Here is a 21,972-nt window from a genome sequence, read left to right on the forward strand (position 1 = left end):
AGCCACACTTATTAAGAGAGGCAGGGAAACCCCTATTTTAGGAAGTTTTCTAATAACAAGGGTAAGCCTTGATTAACCAGAGAACTCAGTGAATCAGAACACACTGTCTGGGCCCCAGCACCTCCTGTCCCTGGACTTGGGGCTCAGTCAAAGGGTGTCTCTTCCCCCCAAGGATGACTGCCGAGACTGTGCTGCAGAAAGATCTAAGCCAGGCAATGTTTTCTGTCCTCCTTCAGTCCTGCCGGGCTCGCGTTCCCTCACTGCTTTTCTTCACTGTTCTTGCACGAAAAGAGATCTAGGGTGACAGGGAAGTGATGACTCATCTGACATCAGATTGAGTCCTTTTTATTTGCCCTTTTGTTGGCCTCAGGCTCTGATATTGGGAATAGTCGTGTTGCGTTTGTGAATGTTTTTATTTCACAGAAGACACAGGTGGATTGCAGTGGGACCCGGATGATTTAAAGGTCTGATGCGTGTGGCTGTCTGATAGCTCTCTGCTTTCCACAGTCCTTCGACTAGAAAAAGAAATCAAAGTGTTTTAATCATGCTGAGCAGCAAGGGCCAGGGACTCCTTCCCTTTGGTTTGTGTCTCTGGTTGTGTATATTCATGCCTGGCTTGAAAGGTAGGTTTTATTTCTGCTTTATCTTGTGGTCTCTTTTCGGCTACATGTGTTTGCTCTTGTTTTCTAGCTGTGCTTGACTGAGCAGGGGCGAGACATTCTGTGTCTGAGTACGTGGAGGGTCTGCAGAGAATTACTACTGTTAGAACCGCTAATTAATCGATTTCCTACTGGGTGGGTTTAACGCGTAACATGAGATTTAGGGGGTGGGGTGGGGAGGACAATGGAACGTTGTAAACCATACCTTATTTTATTGTCCCACTGAAATATATAGTGATAAGAATGATGCAGTTTTCTATCCATCTCTGCTATGGGTATATTCAACTGACTTATTTGTATTTGCATTTAATGTATATTTTTTAAAAGTGTGATTTGTTAGCTGATACTATGACTTAGTCCATGAACCCTTCCATTTTGAAGATAATCATTATTGTTTTGGGAAGCCTGTCATATTACTGTGCTGGAATATGTCCTAAGAGTAAGATTATTCATTTTAAAAAGTTAGTACTTGGAAACAGACAGCTGCTATTTGGCTGAAGAAAACCACATTTCCACATGCTGGTGGCTTTGTGTGGGCTTGCTTCAGGACTCACGGAGGGCTTATCTACAGTGCCTTGTGGCGGGGAGATGGGTAACGGGGTAATGGAGAGAATTGTTTCTCGTCTGTTTCATGTAGAACTAGTTCCACCATCATTGATAATAGTGGTAAGAGCGTTATTTTACATTTAAAATTCTTCTTTCCTGCTGAGAGCTCAGAGTTTCAGTGTTTCCAAGTGCATTTGTCAAACAGCTCTTTCTTCAGTGATACAACAGCTATCCTTTCGTTCGTTTTTACGGAATGAGTTTTCAGTCCCTTTAATTTTCTTTCTTTCAGGGTGTAAATCTCTCTGGGAAATTAGTAGAACAGTATTTCAGATGTCAAATTTGGCTTCTATTAAGGGAAAATATAGAGGGGTATTAATGAAATGAATTATGTCGAATGAAGGCAAGTAACCTACTTTCAATACATTCTTGGAAAAAGACAGACATACACATTAAACTATTTAAAATTTAGTGACTAAAATGCTATTATTTAAGAACTAATTCCAAATTCTTTTAAAACTATTTAAATAAGTTTGCCTCAAAAACCTTGCACTTACATAAATCTCCAGAATAATTGAATTCACAGCTGATTTTAAAGAGTATGGTTTGTTAAGATCTTAATAAAATTACTAGTTATTTCAGTTTGTTTGGTGAAGGTTCCCCGCTAAGCGCTTCACCGGTTGTTGGATCAGCACTTTGACAAGAAAGGGCAAACTTCCCTAGTAACCAGATCGGTGAGATCATGAGCTGTTGCCAGTGACATAAGCAGAAACTGGAGTTCATGCTATCCCTTTACATGTGTGGCGCAGTAGACTTTTAAAGGTACTCCTGCCAATATCATTTTATTTGATATCACATAGTTCTGGGACGTGGGCATTACTCTTCATCTTCAGGGCAGAGGTAACAACCGAGGCTCGGAGAGGCTCGGTACAGTGGGCACCAGGGGCAGTCCGTGCGGGGTGGACAGAACGCAGGGGCAGGAGGGCTCAGTTGGCTTGGACGCCCCACTGCCCATGTCACGTGGTGATGGAAGCTGCCAGAACCTCCCCATCTGTGAACACCCTCTCTGCCTCTCTAACTCTTCCCTCTGTTTGGCCATGCAGGCTCTGCAGGCTGTGCCTCTGAAGAGAGACTTTTTCACAAACTGTTTTCTCATTATAACCAGTTCATCAGGCCTGTAGAAAACGTTTCTGATCCCGTCACGGTGCATTTTGAGGTGGCCATCACACAGCTGGCCAATGTGGTAAGTGCCTCCAGTTCACCACCTGTTCCTGGAGGAACCCTGACTTCTGCGGGGGACAGGGGGGTGGGGGAGCAGAGCAATTCTCGACATTGTCCCAGTTATTGCACATGGTAAATATAGAAATTTTAAAAATACGAACAAACACACTGCCCCATTAATGCTATAATTACTCACATCGAGGCAGTGTCTTTCTCGAAGTGCTTTCAGAGCGAGTTTATGAAACAAAGAGGCTAAGGGGAAGTTGAAGGGAGCATACGGAGGAAGCTAACTTCATTGTGCACCTATTATGCACCAGTCACTGTGTCTACACTTAGCGGCTGTCATCTGCATTTTATAGCTGGAGGGAAGCTCAGTTCAGCAAACTTCCTAAGGTTGTACGGCTCTCACATGGCAGAACTGAGATCTTAATCAAGCCTGGTTGACTCCAAAGCTCATGTTCTTTTCACCCCGTAGAAAAAGAATGGCTTTAAGTCTTCTACATTATGCAAGAAAGAAAAAAAAATCACCTTCTTTTATGTGGAGTTCCACCCAGGCCTGAAAACAGATGTGAATTTGGCGTTCTTACTTTAATTTATGGCTTCTATGTTCAAGGGCAAGTAAGACAGCAGCTCTTTTTGAATAATCTTCATGCCCTAGTTGGCAGGTGAGGAGGTAGCGGGACCTGATATTATAACATAGAGCAGGGTTCTGGCTCCAAGGCAAGGGACGGGGCTGAGCTGGCGTGGATCAAATTCTAGGAACAGGCAGGCTCAGGAAGTTGGGGGGGCGGCGCTAAAGCATCTCCAGAAAGACAACAGCAAAGAGAGCTCCTTTCATCAGTCCCAGGCTGTGGGTAAGGAAGGAGTCACTGTCCTCGTAGACTTTGCCCCTGGGAAACAGTGGTGGCTCTCAAGGTTCACTGTGGAAAGACCTCAATTACAGATGTGAAATCAGGGCCCATGACATTTCTCCAGCCCATGCTTTGTGGTGGACGAGGCTGACCCTGGCCTGGTCCTCTGGCTTCTGGCCCAAGTTGGAAGTATATATATACTGGTACATATTTGTTTTTAAAAAGTCACATTTTCTTTTGCTTAGATGGACCCACTCATTCCTTTATTTTATTATTTTTTTAATAGTAATTTTTTATTATGTTATGTTACTCACCATACAGTACATCCTTAGTTTTTGATGTAGTGTTCCGTGATTCATTATTTGCGTATAACACCCAGTGCTCCATGCAATATGTGCCCTCCTAAACCCGTCACTGGCCTATCCCAATCCTCCATCCCCCTCCCCCCTGAAGCCCTCAGTTTGTTTCCCAGAGTCCATAATCTCTCATGGTTCATTCCCCCTTCTGTTTATCCCCTTTCATTCTTCCCTTTCTTCTCCTACCAATCTTCCTACTTCTTATGTTCCCTAAATGAGTGAAACCATATGATAATTGTCTTTCTCTGTTTGACTTATTTCTCTTAGCATAATCTCCTCCAGTCCCGTCCATGTTGCTGCAAATGTTGGGTAATTGTTCTTTTTGATGGCTGAGTAATATTCCATTGTATATATGGACCACATCTTCTTAATCCAGTCATCTGTTGAAGGGCATCTCGGCTCCTTCCACAATTTAGCTATTGTGAACAATGCTGCTATGAACGTTGGGGTGCGGGACCTCCACACTGCTTTCCAAAGTGGCTGTACCAACTTGCATTCCCACCAACAGTGTAAGAGGGATCCCCTTTCTCCACATCCTCTCCAACATTTGTTGTTTCCTGCCTTGTCAATTTTTGCCATTCTAATTGCTGTAAAGTGGTATCTCAATGTGGTTTTGATTTGAATTTCCCTGATGGCTAATGATTTTGAACATTTTTTCATGTGTCTGTTAGCCATTTGTATGTCTTCATTGGAAAAGTGTCTGTTCATGCGTTCTGCCCATTTTTGATTTGATTATTTGTTTCCCGTGTATTGAGTTTGAGAAGTTCTTTGTAGATCTTGGATACTAGTCTTTTATCTGTAGTGTCATTTGCAAATATCTTCTCCCATTCTGTGGGCCGCCTCTTTGTTTTTTTGACTGTTTCCTTGGCTGTGCAGAAGCTTTTTATCTTGATGAAGTCCCACAAGTTCATTTTTTCTTTTGTTTCTCTTGCCTTTGGAGATGTGTCATGAAAAAAGTTGCTGTGGCCAATGTCAAAGAGGTTGCAGCCTATGTTCTCCTCTACGGTTTTGATAGATTCCTGTCTCACATTGAGGTCTTTCATCCATTTGGAGTTTATCTTTGTGTATGGTTGTGAGAGAGTGGTCAAGTTTCATTCTTTTGCATGTAGCTGTCCAATTTTCCCAGCACCATTTATTGAAGAGACCACTCACTTATTCCTTTAAAAAATATTTATTTAGTACTTATTCTGATCCTCTCTACCCCCGAATAGTGTTTTGTACTGGTTACTGGCCTCCTACTGGGCTGGGAACCATAATTTCCTGTGGATTGGGCTGTTATAAAGAAAGTTTCACTTAAAGGCAGTCTATTTCACTGTACAGCATTACTTCAAATTCATGGTTGATATACCCTTTCAGAACATTGTTCTGAGGATGGTGGGTGGGGATGGCAGAATACAGATTTTGACATTTGCATTTGGCTGCTGTCAAAGATTTTTAAGAATTACACGGCTTAAATAAAACAAGTTTATTTCTTTCTTATGTAACAGAAATCTAGAGGTTAACAATTTAGGAGGTTAACACCAAGTGGCTTCATGGTGTTAGTGACTGCACCATTGTGTTTGGTTGCTCAGGTTAGGCATTGCACAACATCCAGGGGACGCCAACCACATGGACCATGATGCTAAAAGCATAAACCATACATGGTGACGGTGAGCAAGGTTCCTATCTTTCTATTTCTCCGTGTGCTTTCTTCCCTCAGTGTTGCCAAGGTGGTCCAAGGTAACTGCTGATTTCACTCATCATAGTCACATCCTTGGTAATAAGCTGGAAAAAGGGAGAAGGACACATAACGGACATCTGTGACTTCCTTGAGGAGTTTTCTTAGAAGTCCTACTAACATCCTTCGCTAACTATCTCACTGACAACCTCCAGCTCTAAGGGAGACTTGGGAAATTTAGTTTTTTAAGTTGAATTTTATGTACTGAAATAATTGTAGATTCATATACAGCTGTAAGAAATGATAGAAAGATCCCGTGTACACTTTGCCCAGTTTCCCCAGTGGCAACCAGTAATATGTCTTCCATTTCTAAAATTTTGTCATTTTGAGAAAGTTATATAAAAACGAATGATATAGTACCTAATCGTGTGGGATTGTTTTTTCCACTCAGTATGATTTTCTGGACCCTCCTCCCAGCTGTTGATTGTATCAATAGTTCATTTCTTCTTGGAGCAGAGTCATATTCTGTGATATTTATGCACTGTAGTTTATTTCACTTTTCGTAGCTTGAAGAACATTTGGGTTCATTCCAGTTTCATTCTATTACAAATAAAAGTGCTAAGAACATTTGGGTATAGGTTTTTGTGTGAACATAAATCTTTATTTCTCTGGGATAAATTCCCAGGTGTGCAATTGCTGGGTCATGTGGTAGTCGCATGTTAAGTTTTTTTAAGAAACTGCCAAATGCTTTCCAGAGGGGATCTATCTTTTTCATTCCTACCAGCAATATATAAGTGATCCAGTTTATCCACATCTTCACCAGTATTTGGAGTTGTAACTATTTTTTATTTTAGCCATTCTAATAGGTATATAATGATATTTCATTGTAGTTTTAATATGCGTTTTCCTAATGACTAATGATATAGAATATCTTCTCACGTGCTTATTTGCTATCTGTATATCTTCTTTGGTGACATGTTTGTTCATGGTTTTTTTGCCCATTTTCTAATTGGATTGTTTGATTTTTTTTTTTAACTGTTGAGTGTTGAGAGTTCTTGCTATATTCTAGATACTAACGCTTTGCCAGATATGAGGTTTGCAGATACAGCTGACCTTTGAATAATGCAGGAGTTAGGAGCGCTAACCCCTGCCATAGTCAAAATTCTTCATTAACTTTGACTCTCCCCAAACCTAACTACTAATAGTCTACTGTTGACCTGAAGCCTTACCGATTACATAAACTCTTGATTAACACATATTTTGTATGGTAGGTGTGTTATATTCTGTATTCTTACAATAAAGCAAGAGAAAATAAAATGTTATTAGAAAATCATAAGGAGGGGGGCGCCTGGGTGGCACAGTGGTTAAGCGTCTGCCTTCGGCTCAGGGCGTGATCCCTGCCTGATGGGATCGAGCCCCACATCAGGCTCCTCTGCTATGAGCCTGCTTCTTCCTCTCCCACTCCCCCCGCTTGTGTTCCCTCTCTCGCTGTCTCTATCTCTGTCAAATAAATGAATAAAATCTTTAAAAAAAAAAAAAGAAAATCATAAGGAGGAGAAAGTCCATTGACAGCACTGTGCTGTAAAAATTCTACATGTAAGTGGACCTGCACAGTTCAAACCTATGTATTCAAGGGTCGGCTGTATTTTACCTTAGTTTGTAGCTTCTCTTTTCATCTTTTTCATGTGGGATTTCACTCAAATTTTTCCATTTTCATGAGGTCCAATTTATCAATTTTTCCTTTTATGTGTTGTGCTTTCAGTAGCCTAAGAATTCTTTGCCTTATTGCTGATCCCAGAGATTTTCTTTTATTTTTTTAAAATTTTATTTATGTTTTACATTGAAGACTGTGATCCATTTTGAGTTAATTTTTAATTTTTGTATAAAATGTGAGGCTTGGTCTTTCTGTTTGGTTTGGTTTGGTTTGGTCTGTGGTGTTTAATTGCTCCCGTATCGATTGTTGAAACCCTATCCCTTTTTCCATTGAGTTGGTTGTGCACCTTTGTGAAAAATCAGTTGAGTATATTTGTGTGGGTCTATTTCAGGGTCCTCTGTTCCATTCCATTGATCCATGTGACTAACCCTCCACCAATACAACCCAGCCTTGATTGCTGTAGCTGTATACTAAGGCTTTTTTTTTTTTAACTTTAAAAGATTTTATTTATTTATTTGAGAAAGAGAGAGAACAGGAGCAGGGAGGGGGCAGAGGGAGAGGGAGAAGCAGACTCCCATTGAGCAGGGAGGCCGATGCAGGGCTCGATCCTGGGACCCTGGGATCATTACCTGAGCCATTGGCAGACCCTTAACCAACTGAGCTGCCCAGGCGCCCAGGAGGTCTTAATATTGGCCAGAGTGATTCCTGCCATCTTATTTTTCTTTGTCAAAATTATATTAGCTGTTCTGGGGCCTAAGCCTTAGAATAAGTTGCCTATGTATACCAAAATCCTTGCTGGGATTTTGAAAGGAATTACATTACCTCTGTAGATTAATTTGGGAAGAAGTGACATTTTTACTGTTGAGTCTTCCAACCCATGAATGCAGGATATTTCTCCATTTATTTAGCTCTTTTTTCATCAGCATTTTGTAATTTTCAGCATACACATCCTCTTCATGCATTATTATGCGTATATGTGAGTACTTTGTTTTATTTGAAGCAATTGAAAATAATGTGCTTTTAATTTTGGCTTCTCCATGTTCATTGTTAGTATATGGAAATTGAATTGATTTCTGTATGTTGATCTTGTATTCTGAGATCTTGCTGAACTCACTTATTAGTTTTGTTATTTTTATAGATTCCATAGATGCAACCATGTTACATGCAAATAGAGGTAGTTTTATTTCTTCCTTTTCAATCTGTGCCTTTTTTCCCCTTTTTCTTGCCTTATTGCATTGACTAGAATTTCCAGTACTGTGTTGAATGAGAGTGGTGAGAGTGGACATCTTTGCCTTGTTCTCAATCTTAAGGAAAAAGCATTCAGTCCTTCACCATTTAGTGTAATGAGAGCTGTAAGCATTTTATAGAGGTTTTCATCAAGTTGAGGGTGTTCTCCTTTATTTCCAGTTTTCAGAGGGTTTTTTATCACGAGCCGATGTTGAATATTTGTTAAATGCTTTTTTTGCATCAGTTGATAAGGTCGCATAATTTTTCTTCTTTACCGTGTTGATATAGTAAATTACACTGATTGATTTTTGAATGTTGAACCAGTCTTACATCTCATTGAGTCATGGTGTATAACTTTTTATATGTTGTTGGATTCAGTTTGCTAATACTTTATTGATAGATTCATGACAGATACTGATCTGTAATATTCTTTTTTTGTACTGTCTTTGGGTTTTGTGTCAGGATAATACTTCATAAAAAATATTTGGAATTGTTCCATCCTCTTCTATGTTCTGGAAGAGATTGTATAAAATTGATATTAGTTCTTCTTTACATAGTTGGCAGAATTCTCCAGGGGAACTTACTAGGTCTAGAGATTTCTTTTCCAGGAGTTTTTAACTATAAATTCAATTTTTAAAAATGACTATAGGCTGTTCAGACTGTTAATTTCATCTTCTTTGAATTTGGGTAATTTGTGGCTTTTGAGGTTTTAATCCACTTCTTTTAAATTTTTGAATGTATGATAAAGTTGTTTATAGTATTGTCTATTATTTTAATGGCTACAGGATCTGTAGTGTTCCTATTTCATTTCTGATGTTGGTGAGTTTTATCATTATTTTTATTTTTGTCAATCTTGCTACAAGGTCATCAGTTTGTTGTTTCCCCCCCCAAAGAATCAGCTTTTGTTTCATTGATTTTTCTCTATTGTTTTCCTTCTCAATTTTATTGATTTCTACTCTTTTTTTTAAGGTTATTTATTTATTTAAGTAATCTTTACATCCAACGTGGGACTCGAACTCACAACCCCAAGATCAAGAGTTGCATGCTCCAATGAGTGAGCCAGCCAGGTGTCCCATAATTTTTACCCTTATCTTTATTTTCCTTTCCTTAAGCTTGTTTTGAGTTCATGTTTCTTTTTCTAATTTCTCAAAATAGAAACTTGGATTATTGATTTGAGAACTTTATTTATAATGTAAGCATATAATGCTATAATTTTATTTTCAGCACTGTTTTTTAGCTATGTCCTTCATGTTTTGATACGTTGTTTTTTCATTTTCATTCAGTTCTGTGTATTTTTTTAAATCTCCTTTAAGGGGCACTTGGGCGGCTCAGTCAGTTAAGCATCTGACTCGATTTTGGTTCAAGTCGTGATCTCAGGATTGTAAGATTAAACCCTGTATGGGGGTCCGTGCTAAGTGCAGAGTCTGCTTGGGATTCTCTTTCTCCCTCTCCCTCTGCCCCTCCCCCTGCTTGTGCATGCATGTGTTCTCTTTCTCTCTCTTTCAAATAAATAAATAAAATCTTTTAAAAAATCTCCTTTGAGACATCTTCTTTGGCCCATGGATTATTTAGAAGAATATTGTTTAGTTCCTGTGGGTTTAGAGATTTTCCTGTTGTCTTTTTGTTATTGATTTCTAGTTTGATTCCATTTTGGTCAGAAAACACACCGTATGTTTTCAATTCTTTTAAATTTTATACGGCTTATTTTATGGCCCATGATAAAAATATGGTTTATTATCTTGGTTAATATTCCATGCATGCTTGCAAAATATGTGTATTCTGCTCTTTTGAGTGAAGTGCTCTATCTATACCAGTTAGATCCTGCTGATTGATTATGTTCTTCAGATCTTCTATATTTTTGCTGATTTTCTGACTAGTGGTTCTCTTGTTTGCTGAGGGAAGTGGTGTTGAAGTCTCCAGCTATAATTGGGGGTTTGTTCCTTCTCTCAGCTTTATCAATTTTTGTTTCATGTAATTTAAGACTATTGTTTGGTGTGTATACAGTTAGGATCACTATGTTGTCCTGGTGAATTGATCCTTCTAGCATTATGTAATGTCCCTCTTTGTCTATAGTAATTGTTTTTTTTCTCAAGTCTACTTCGTCAGATATTAATGTAGCCATTCTTATTGGTGTAGTAAAAGCCACCTGTACTCATGTGGGGCACCAGAAGTCCCTGTGGACCATATTCATTGTTGTCCTTGAGCCATGGTGAGCTCTGGGGATGGCTCCGTGATGCAGTACAGCCAGAATGCACAAAACTCCCTTCTCAAAGTCTCTAAGCCTCTTGCTGCTCTACCTGGAAGTGTTTTCGCTGCCACACAGAATGACTCTGGCCACAAAGTCTTCTGGGTGAATGATCTTTCAGTGTAAGAGCACATCTGCTCTCCCGCCAACAGGGATTCAAGACAAAGCCCCTGTCCAATGTTTTGATGGCCTCACATGTCTGAAATGATGAATTTAAAGGCCTTAAAGTATAGTCCACCTGGCCTTTCCGATCTCAGTCTCCGCTGCTCCAGAAGCTAATCAATTTGAAATTGTGACTCCAATCCTTTGATGCAAGCAGGGTGCCAACTAATTTATTTTCCCAAGAAAGAGATACAGGGCAATGGTCCAGAAATGTGGAGTGGTACTCTGGGTCTCTGGCCTCCTCCAGCTGGGCTGTCTGGTGGTAGTGTCCATGACCATCAGTGTGGTTTGGAATTGGATGGAGAGCAAGACTTGTGAGAACAAGTCTTGATCCATAAAGTTGGCTGACACCCCTAAGGATGTCCACACCACATTAAGCCTCACCAGCTTGTGGACATGTTGGGGGGAGACAAGGATATTGTCAGGATGATATTGCCAACAGATGTGCATGATTTGGACACAGTGTAGTAGTTCACAGTGTACACGAGTTCTGTGAACACAGTATACTAATGTACAGGGAGGATGCAGTCTTTGGAAGATGCTTATGACATTTACCCCTGAGACCTTTCTGGACTGCATAGTTAGTCCATTCCTGATTGGCGGCCAATGGATTTATTGACATGGCCTCTGCTGGAATCTATAGGTCACAACATGACCTTTTCATAAGCAGAAGGCACCAGCCTTGGGCTTGGGTGATTATAAAGCCATGGACTGCTTGGCCAATGGATAAGTATAGCTTTTTTTCTTTTTTCCCCCTTTTCCTGGTTAATAGGAAACCATGACTAGAACTACTTTTGTTGACCTTTTAAAACTCTGGGGCTTACCATGACTTGACACAAACCCATTTGAAGAAGGAAGCTTGGCAGGGGGAATAGAGAACTACAGAGCAGCTCAGTGAGAAAGAGCAGGTTGGTGTCTGAGTCCTGGCCACAGCTCTGTCAACCACAGTTGAATTCATTTACTCTGAGGGTGTCCACGTGTCTTGTAAAGCAAGGTTGGTAAGTTGTTTTTTTTTAAAGATTTTATTTATTTATTTGAGAGAGAAAGAGAGTGAGAGAGAGACCATAAATGAGGGGGAGGGGTAGAAGGACAGGAAGAAGACGACGCTCGGCTGAGCAGGGAGCCCGACATGGGCGTCCATCCCAGGACCCCAAGAACATGACCTGAGCCAAGGGCAGATGCTTAACCAACTGAGCCACCCAAGCGCCCCAGTTGGTAAGTTTTGGGAACCCAGTGCTGGCCACTGGGAACACCCAATAACTTCTAAGCTGCTATGTTGTAAAGTTGCTGAAAGTTTTGGATATGTCTTCAGTAGTTTTTCCACTGAAGGCTGGTAGCTGCTTAAGAACACATTATATTTGGGATATTGGCCTGAAATGTTTTCTTCTAGATAGCTCCATGACTCTCTTCAGGCCATTTAGGTCCCGGCTTAAACTATCTCCTCAGAGAAGCCTTCTTTGACCATTCTGTCTAAAACAGATATGTGTGTGTGTGTGTGTGTGTGTGTGTGTCTGCACGCACACGCACCACTCCATCCCTCTTTATTTTTCTTTATAGAACTTTTAACTATCATACATTATATTATATATCTATTATTGATTTTTTTTTGTCTCCCCAGTTAACAGTTTAGACACATGAAGGGAGGGAATTTTTCCATCCTGTTTACTGCTGCAGTCCCAGCATTTATAGAGCACATAGGAGGTACTCAATAAATATTTGAGTAATGAATGATTGAAGCAATCAGCATGGCTTGGATGAGAATTGAGATGTGTTGTAGTGGAGTGTTAGGTCCCAGCTGGAAAACTCCATGGTGAACTGAGGCTGACATTTCAAGGGGCAGTTGGGCTCAGGACTCAGAGCCTAGAGAGTGCTGAGCACAGTTGAGGAAGGGCGGTTTCCAGGACTGGGGACGAAGATGGTAAAAACAATGAACCAGGTTCTGATACCTGTCACGATCTGCAGTACTTCCCCTCCCTCCTTCCCACCGCACCTTCTCTCCCTCCTTTCACGGAATCAGGAAGCGTTACAGACATCGGTGATCAGAAAGGATTCACAAGGGGCACCTGGGTGGCTCAGTTGGTTAAGTAGCTACCTTCAGCTCAGGTCATGATCCTGGTCCCTGGATCAGGATCGAGCCCCATGTCGGGCTCCTTGCTCAGAGGGGAGTCTGCTTCTCCCTCTCCCTCTCCCTCTGCCCCTCCCCCTGCTCGTGCTCTCTCTCATTCACTCTCAAAAAAAATAAATAAAATCTTAAAAACAGTAATAAAAACAAGAAAGTTTTCACATAAGAGGTGAGACTTGAATCAGATTTGAAAGAGAGTCTTTAAACTACGTTTTCTCTCCAAGTCAACAGGGTTGGAACCAGATGTGAAAATACATATTTCTGGTTGTATTTTATAAGTTGCTTTTTTAGTCCTCTTTGTTTTCCTCTATTGGTGTGAATAACTCAGATTTGGCTCTCTCTTGTTGTAATTCTTGTTCTAAGATCCACCTTTATTAGCAAGTACATTTAAGGCTAAAAAATATTATTTCTTTTTTCCAGGATGAAGTAAACCAGATCATGGAAACCAATCTGTGGCTACGTCACGTATGTGTCCTGCCCTTGGACATGTCTTACTCATGTGCCAGCTTAACAGTGCCTAATGGATAAATTCCACTAGCATCCCCTCTTTCCATCTCCAACTTATGACAGAGCATAAAATATTATCTGTCTCCAAAGCCTGAAGTTCAGCTCTGGTAACAGCTGCTTGATGCAGATGAAACATAGTGAAAAAGTGCTCTAGGACATAGAGACCTGTCTCTTCTGGTTTCTGCTCTCGAGTCTCCTATTTTTATCTGTAACTTGAGCCCCAGAGTCAGATACTTGCCCACTCTTTGATCCTGCTGCACCAGGCCCAGGGAAGTCAGGAACTGAGTAGGAGAGCATGTGGATTAGATTCCCACCAGCTGGTTTTATCAGTTATACCATCTCATGCTTCCTTTTTTTTTTTTTTTTTAAAGATTTTATTTATTTATGCGACAGAGAGAGCAAGAGAGGGAACACAAGCAGGGGGAGTGGGAGAGGAAGAAGCAGGCTCCCAGCGGAAGAGCCTGATGTGGGGCTCGATCCCAAAACTCTGAGATCACGCCCTGAGCCGAAGGCAGACACTTAACGACTGCGCCACCCAGGCACCCCCTCATGCTTCCTTCTTATCTTAATCTTTTATACAGACTTTGTAACAAACTCATCCTTGTACACTTGAACTATCTTTTTAATATTAGAAATGAGTTGCTCCAGTGTGAATATAATCTATGGAACATAGAAATTGAGTTTATAACCTTGGCCAGGTAATTAATAATCAGTAGTTAATTATCTAAGTCATATCGGCCAAAATCAGGTCAGCTACCTAGCCCGCTACTCCACATGGATTTAATGTCCCGACTTTTGATAGAAACCAATGTACTCTTGGGCGCCTGAGTGACTCGGTCAGTTAAGTGTCTGCCTTTGGCTCAGATCATGATCCCAGGGTCGTGGAATTGAGTCCCACATTGGGCTCCCTGCTCAATAGGGAATCTGCTTCTCCCTCTTCCCCTCCCCCTGCTCATGCTTTCTCTCTCTCTCTCTCTTGCAAAAAAAAAAAAAAAAGAAAAGAAGGAAGAAAGAAAGAAAGGAAGAAAGAAACCAATGTACTCTTCATTTATTTTTTTAAGTAGACTTCATGCCCAGTGTGGGGTTTGAACTCATGACCCTGAGATCAAGAGCTGCATGCTTTACCGATTGAGCCAGCCAGGTGCCCCTCAATGTACTCTTTAAATAAAAACTTACTTTTTCCCAAAAAAATCCCAACCTGCTAAACCAACATAGAATAAACACTGGAAGAGAGTTACTAAGAATTTTTTATTCAACTGTCTTCTACTGCCTTTAGATCTGGAATGATTATAAATTGCGCTGGGACCCAATGGAATATGATGGCATTGAGACTCTACGTGTTCCCGCAGATAAGATCTGGAAGCCTGACATTGTTCTCTACAACAAGTAAGGGCTTCTGGCAGCAGTAGTCTCCTTCCAAAGTTGCCTTCGGTACAGCAAAGGGGGTGTTACTAATGGTGTCTGGCTTACTTTGCAGTGCTGTTGGTGATTTTCAAGTCGAAGGCAAGACAAAAGCTCTTCTTAAATATGATGGCATGATAACCTGGACTCCACCAGCTATTTTCAAGAGTTCCTGTCCTATGGATATCACTTTTTTCCCTTTTGATCACCAAAATTGTTCCCTGAAATTTGGTTCCTGGACATATGACAAAGCTGAAATTGATCTTCTAATCATTGGATCTAAAGTGGATATGAAAGATTTTTGGGAAAACAGCGAATGGGAAATTGTTGATGCTTCTGGCTACAAGCATGACATAAAATACAACTGTTGTGAGGAGATATACACAGATATAACCTATTCTTTTTACATTAGAAGATTGCCGATGTTTTACACCATTAATCTGATCATCCCCTGTCTCTTTATTTCATTTCTAACTGTGCTGGTCTTTTACCTTCCTTCTGATTGTGGTGAAAAGGTGACCCTTTGCATCTCAGTTCTGCTTTCTCTGACTGTGTTTTTGCTGGTAATCACGGAAACCATCCCGTCCACATCTCTTGTGATCCCACTGGTGGGTGAGTACCTCCTGTTCACCATGATCTTTGTCACCCTGTCCATTGCGGTGACTGTGTTCGTGTTGAACATACATTATCGCACTCCAACAACACACACCATGCCCACGTGGGTGAAGACGGTTTTCCTCCAGCTGTTACCGCAGATCCTGATGAGGAGGAGGCCTCTGGACAAGATGAGGGGGGCGAGTTCTGATAAAAACTACAAAAGCATATCCAGTAGGCCCACCAGAGTCAACTTTGATCATTGCGGAGAGACCAAACTTCCTAAAGCATGCTGCTGCTGTCATACATCAGGTGAGCTGGCCGCCAGCAAGAACAGATTAAGTCATCGGCCTTCACAGTGGATGACTGACAATTCAGAGCACTCGCCCGACGTCGAAGATGTAATTAATAGTGTTCAATTCATAGCAGAAAACATGAAGAACCAAAATGAAACAAAGGAGGTGGGTACATGGCCCTCTAACCCCTCCACCCGAAGCAGGCTTAGAGGCACTTCAAAGAGCAGGGCAGAGCTTCAGTGTGAACTGTTTCCAAGAGGGTCAGGGAGCATTCATTACTCTAAGGCCGAGCTCGGTTATTACGCAGTTGTGCGTGAAGTGGCCTGGGGGTTGGGTGGAGTAAGCCATAGCCTCGTTGCAAACCTCCACCTCTGGAAATGTTAACTCCAGTGAAATCCCGTCCAAATAAGCATTCGGGACAACCTTGGTTAATCGAAGTGTTTCCTAAAAGCAGTGGCAGAGGGAAGGGTGGATGGGGAGACCTGCCCACAGAGCAGCCCACAGTCGGAGGGTGCTGGGAGCGGGGCCTATGTCCTCTGCAATTCCAACCCCACTTATTCTACCGCAGAGGGATTTATGTGCAGATGGAATGAGCCTTGGGGGGATATTTTTAGCATCAACTTATTCTGCTTTTGTTGCCCAGAATCTAACTATAGCAGCATGGACCCCCCCATCCTCCAAAGAGAGAGCTCAAGAAAGTCGTGCCAATTTTCTATTTCATCAGGATGGCTAGCTGAGGGCATCTGAAAACCTGCACCAGGGGTCTGGGTTTCACCTCACGCTGCAGAGGCCCTCATCTGTATCTCCTAGTGAAAGGCTGTCTCAAGACCTGAAGTCCACGCCGTTGGTGCAGGGGAGGATACTGTGACTGCGAGTCACAAGGCAGGGGTGGGGGATGCATCACGGGACAGGTGAGCCCAGAGCTGTACCTTCATGGTAACACCTTCATAAAATGGAGGTTAGAGTTAATGGATTTAAACACCACTGGGTAGGGCCCTCAAGACACAACCTGAGCCGTCAGTCTCAGGCATAAGTTGGAGGCATGATAAATTGAAGGTCGGAAACTGGAAGTGTTACAGGACTTCTTCCTCCCCGTGCCCGCGGTTCTTGGTCACACCACTTTGGAGAAGGAAGACATAGACCAGACAGAGCAGTGGGCAGCAAAGCAAGGTTTATTGAGCGACAGCAAAGTGATAATACAAAGCTGCCAAGGAGGGAGGGGACCAATTACCACTGGAATTTCTGTCTAGGGGTCTTTATGGGCTTGTTGGCAGGCTGTTTTAATCTGATGAACCCTCCCAGCGCCTGTCATCCAATCAGGTTTCTGTCATATGGGAAAGGGTGGAGGGCTCCTTCCAGGGTGGTGTAAAATCCTTTTAAGGGTGGTTTCCTCTTAGGGCAGGGGCGGGCGCGGGGTGGGGGTTCTGGTCCCCACCTGCCTGCCATCCGACTGTCCATCAGAAGGCCATGAGAAATGCAATGAACTCTCCACAGCCAGCACAGCTTTGGGGCTGGAGGGTTGCTACTCCTGAGAGGGGGGCCCTCCATCATTCCTCACGTCCTGCACCCCCTGCCCCAAACCCATTTCCCAGACTTGCCAAGGAATCAGAATATCCAGTGGGGCCAAGGGCAAGAAGTTGCGGTATCTGAGTGGCTTTCTCGGGAGTGCTTTCTGCAGGAAAAGTCCCTGGGGCCCCGTGCAGTTCTGCTCACTCTGTAGCCACCTGCGGGAGGTCCTGGAAAGGCTTACGCTCCACCCTCTTCAGACCAAAGTTCTGTGAACTAGGGGTGCCTGGGTGGCTCAGTCATTAAGTGTCTGCCTTCGGCTCAGGATGTGGTCCCGGGGTCCTGGGATCAAGCCCTGAGTCAGGCTCCTCTGGGAGCCTGCTTCTTCCTCTCCCACTCCCCCTGCTTGTGTTCCCTCTCTTGCTGGCTGTCTCTCTCTGTAAAATAAATAAAATCTTAAAAAAAAAAAAAGAGTTCTGTGAACTATATAGGCAGCATGGCTTAACCAGGATGAAACAAATATTTTCTTTAAAAATTACCAGGGAAGTCTTCTTTGAAAAGGAAGCAGCTTATTTATGAGACAAAGCACATTTCCTATGGCTTCAATATGTGCTTTTTAATTGTTTCGACTTTTTGTTTGCCTTTCAGGTGGAGGACGACTGGAAATATGTTGCCATGGTGGTGGACAGGGTGTTTCTTTGGGTGTTTATAATTGTCTGTGTGTTTGGAACTGCGGGGCTATTTCTACAGCCGCTGCTGGAGAACACAGGGAAGTCTTAAGGATGTATTTTCCTTTTAGCTTTTGAAACTTACAGATGCTGTATTTGTTCTATGTTCCCGACCACCAGGAAAGGGACATAAAGCTTTCCATCCAAGTCCCCCATATACTGAAGCTGATGGCTAGATGGAAAGAGAGGACTTTATTGCAACTCAGGGGGCTGAACGCCCCCCTCTGTAGCACAGAGGGTACTTGAAGATGTTTTATAGCCCTGGAGCAGAGTGGGCAGCACCCACAGGCTTCTCCTCTCTGTACTTGTTCCACTTCCAGGGACACGAATGACCCATAATACAGTGAACCATGTAATCAGCATCAAGCCACGCTAGAATGGGGTACCCTTATCCCTCCAGTTTCCACTGCTTATCATCCAGACGTGAAACTCCAGCTCATAGCTTGCCGGCACCTTGGTGCTTGGAACTATTACACGCTCGCTTCCTCAGGCATGCCTCTGGGATGGGCTCCGACACGTCAACATTATTTGATATGTTAATTGGCAAAAAGTAATAGCAGGTCATCCGTGTCTATCTCAGCAGGCTGCACCTAATTAACATTCATCTGGCAAGAAACTCGAGTGGTAACCCAGCACTGTGCTAGGCATGGCGAGGGCAACAGAAATAGGTCCTGTCCCCAAGTGCTTGCAGCTTTTTAGGAAAAGCCATAAACACAAAGATGTCCAGGACCAGGTGGCGCGTGGGGAATGTGGCTGGAGCAGCGGAGTGGGAGAGCGTGATGTGGTGTGGCCACGCAGACATGGAGCAGCCTCTGCTGCCGGTCCGAGACGGTAGCGTTTCCATTTGTTCGATGCAACCGAGACAGCAAATAAAGTTATTCTGCAAGAAATTGTGATCTGGTACCTCTTGGAGCAATACCTTTCCTGAGAGGGAGCACTTGGGGAATTCTGTTTCATTCCACCCTCATTTATCTTCATATTTGTTGTATAAATATTATTGTAACTTAAAAATGTATTTCAAAGCAGAAAAAAATAAATCTACTTAACAAAGGACCTAATTATATTCTGGTCTTTCTCCATCTCCTCCTTGTCTGTGCACACACATAATTTTACACTTCAATTTTACCTTTCAGTTTTGTGTTTTACTGTTTTCTCAAAACATGCCAGGATTATTCCTCTGTGATGTTGCATAGGCTTGAATGTGGGGTGTCCCTACCAGGTGGGGGCCGGCGGCGCCGGTGTTGAGAGAATTCACGAGAGGCAGAACAAAGAGATCGGGGTTTATTGAATACAAGGCAAGGGAGCTGCGGACAGGACAGCGAGGGGGAGACGGGGGTCTCTCGATGCGGTGGTGAAGGGGTGTAGGTATAGGGCGGAACGACGGAGCTATGGGAACGACTAGAATTTTCCTTTTCTTGGAAACTGTGCCTGGGTGTAAGTCACCCATGGGTCAACTAGGGCCTATGGCTATTTCGAGGTGGGTCGCTTCACAAGCCTGCTTGCGCTCAGCCCCGCGGTCGTGGTGGGCGTGGGCCCTTGTGCCTTGCTGGGTTTCCATTGCTCACGCCGCTGCCTACCAGCGGCCCCTACGTTGACCTAGACGTCTTATGATTGCGTAATCTCCGAGGTGTCACTACACCACAACTGTTAGGTCGTGTGCATTCTCCCTTGTCGACCTCGTCCATGAGCCTCAGGCCCGCTGCGGCACAGCAGGCAGAGGTCGTGAACTTGAATTTCTCCGTTTAAAGTATTTTTACTGCCTCCCCTATTTGTAATCATATCTATATTTTATCTTTCTTACAATGGTTTGGTTTACTTGATACATTTTTTTAAATATTACGCCAAATCGATATTTAATATCATTGTTGAAAAAGTTTTATTTTTTAAAAGATTTTATTTATGTATTTGAGAGAGAGTACCAGCAGGGGAAGGGGCACAGGGACAAACGGACTCCCCACTGAGTACAGAGCCCAACGCAGTGCAGCAGAGCCCTGAGCTTGCTCCCAGGGTTACAGGATTTTTTTCTCCATCGGTGCCCACGGTTCTTGGTCACGCTGCTGCGAAGAAGGAAGACGAAGACCAGAGTGGTGGGCAGCCAAGCAAGGTTTAATGAGCAACAACAAAGTGATAGTACAAAGCCCCTGAGCAGGGAGGGGACCAGAGAGGGTTGCCACCAGAGTTTCTAGGTCTAGGGGTTTTATGGGGTTGTTGGTGGGCTGTTTTAATCTGATGAACTCTCCCTGCACCTGTCATCCAGTCAGGTTTCTCTCACATGGGAAAGGGGGAGGGCTCCTTCCAGGGTGGTATAAAATCCTTTTAAAGGTGGTTTCCGCTTCAGGTGGGAGGCCCCTTGTCCCTGCCTGCCTTCCGACTATCCTTCATCACCAGGGCCCTAAGATCATGACCTGAGCCAAAGTCAGACACTTAACCAACTGAGTCATCCAGGCGCCCCTAGAAAGTTTAATAGCGGTAAAATGCACATAACAGAGTTTACTGTCTTCACCGTTTTAAGCAGATGGTTCAGTGATATTCACCACCATCCATCCACGGAATTCTTTCATCTCGTAAAACTGAAACTCTGTAGCCCTGAACAGCAGCCCCGCATCCCAGCATCCTAACCCTACCACTCCGTCTGCTCCTAGCCGCCACCATTCCGCTCGGTCTCCATGACTTTGACTGCTTTAGGTAACTTATATGAGTGGAATCCCACAGGATTGGTCTGTTTGTAACTGGCTTACCTCACTAAGTATAGTCTTCAAGGTTGACCTGTGTTGTAGCATGTGTCAGCACTTCTTTGATTTAAAAAAAAATAATTAATTTTAATTGAAGTACAGCTGACATAAGAATTTATTTGCTTTTTGAGGCTGAATAATATTCCATTGTACGTACTTACAACATTTTGTCTTTCCATTCATCCATCAATGGACATTCGAGTTTCTTCTACCTTTTAGCTCTCAGGAATGATGCTGCTGTGAATAGGTGGGTACGAACGTCGCTGAGTTCCAGGTCTTTGAAGCGCATACCCGGAAGTAGAGTTGTTGGGTTGTACGGCAGTTCTATGTTTAAGTTTTTGAAGAGCTGCCATGCTGTTTTTCCACAGTGGCGGCAACCATTTTACATCCCCACCAACAGTGCACAAAGGCTCCATTTTTTCCACATCCTTGCCAACATTTGTTATTTTCTGCTTTTTTCCCCTCATAGTAGCCATCCCATGGGCATAAGGTGATATCTCCTTGCGGTTTTGATTTGCATTTCCCTAGTCATTGGCGTCTTTTCATGTGGTCATTTGTCTTTCTTCTTCTTCTTTCTTCTTCCTTCTTCTTTCCTCTTTCTTCTTCTTCTTTGCGTATCTTCTTTGGAGAAATGTATATTCAAGTCCTCTGCACTTTTATTTATTTATTTTAAAAGATTTTATTTATTTATTTGACAAAGAGAAAGAGAGCACAAGCAGGTAGAGTAGCAGGCAGAGGGAGAGGGAGAAGTAGGCTCTCCACTGAGCAGGGAGCCCAACGTGGGGCTTGGTCCCAGGACCCTGGGATCAGGACCTGAGCCGAAGGCAGTCACTTAACCAACTGAGCCACCCGGGGGCCCCTCCTCTGCACTTTTAAAAATCAGGTTGTTTTTGTTGTTGTTGTAGAGTTGTAAGAGTTCTTATATATTCAGGACATTAACCCCTTATTAGATATAAAAACAAAAATTGTAAGGAATGCAAAGCAAGAGGATGGAGGAAAGTGCCCCTGGCCAGGAGCAGGGAAACCCCAATCCTGACTTCCTCACACATTCTCTTATACATGAACATACCTCAGACTTTCCAGCCCAACTTTCCAGAATTTGCTCAGGGATCCTCAGAGGAGAGAGGATCTTGTACTCACAGGTAAGGGGGACCAGCACTATGCATGTAAAAGAAATGAGATAAGCATGTGAATAAAAGGGAAGTCACAGTGTCTGTTCAGAAGAACAAGGGGAAGCAAGGATTGAAAATTCATGAAGGGTCACAAAGACAGTAAATCATTAAAGAATTCTTTGTTAACTGACATTTTATTTTTAGAATTGACTTGAAATTATCCTGGTTATAATTTCAGTATCAATATCCGTGGTGGGGGGAGTGTGGCGTGCACGTGCACACACTCACACAAGTGCACATGTGTGGGACTGTCTGTGTACTCGACCTATAAGATCAGTGACTTTTAGGGATGGAATGGAACGCATAGATTATTTAGCCCAACTCTCTCTCTCTTTCTTT

The 21,972-nt window shown here is 42.8% G+C and overlaps 1 protein-coding gene across 4 annotated transcripts; it reads left to right on the forward strand.

The window, feature by feature from the left end:
- The first annotated feature begins 477 nt into the window (after positions 1 to 477).
- Positions 478 to 18,775, forward strand: CHRNA6 (cholinergic receptor nicotinic alpha 6 subunit). 4 transcript variants are annotated; one of them, XM_019798687.2, is made up of 6 exons: positions 478 to 623; positions 2,306 to 2,445; positions 13,118 to 13,162; positions 14,481 to 14,590; positions 14,682 to 15,660; positions 17,650 to 18,775. In XM_019798687.2, the coding sequence occupies exons 1-6, from the start codon at positions 545 to 547 to the stop codon at positions 17,779 to 17,781; spliced, it is 1,485 nt and encodes a 494-aa protein (XP_019654246.1). In that variant the 5' UTR covers positions 478 to 544; the 3' UTR covers positions 17,782 to 18,775. The 4 variants fall into 4 exon arrangements, with proteins under 4 accessions (XP_019654246.1, XP_034503641.1, XP_034503640.1 ...); XM_034647750.1 differs by lacking the exons at positions 478 to 623; positions 2,306 to 2,445 and adding an exon at positions 11,450 to 11,573; XM_034647749.1 differs by lacking the exons at positions 478 to 623; positions 2,306 to 2,445 and adding an exon at positions 11,733 to 11,790.
- Positions 18,776 to 21,972: the final 3,197 nt, after the last annotated feature.

The sequence above is a fragment of the Ailuropoda melanoleuca genome, chromosome 18 (genome assembly GCF_002007445.2).
Source record: "Ailuropoda melanoleuca isolate Jingjing chromosome 18, ASM200744v2, whole genome shotgun sequence".
Classification (NCBI taxonomy): domain Eukaryota; kingdom Metazoa; phylum Chordata; class Mammalia; order Carnivora; family Ursidae; genus Ailuropoda; species Ailuropoda melanoleuca.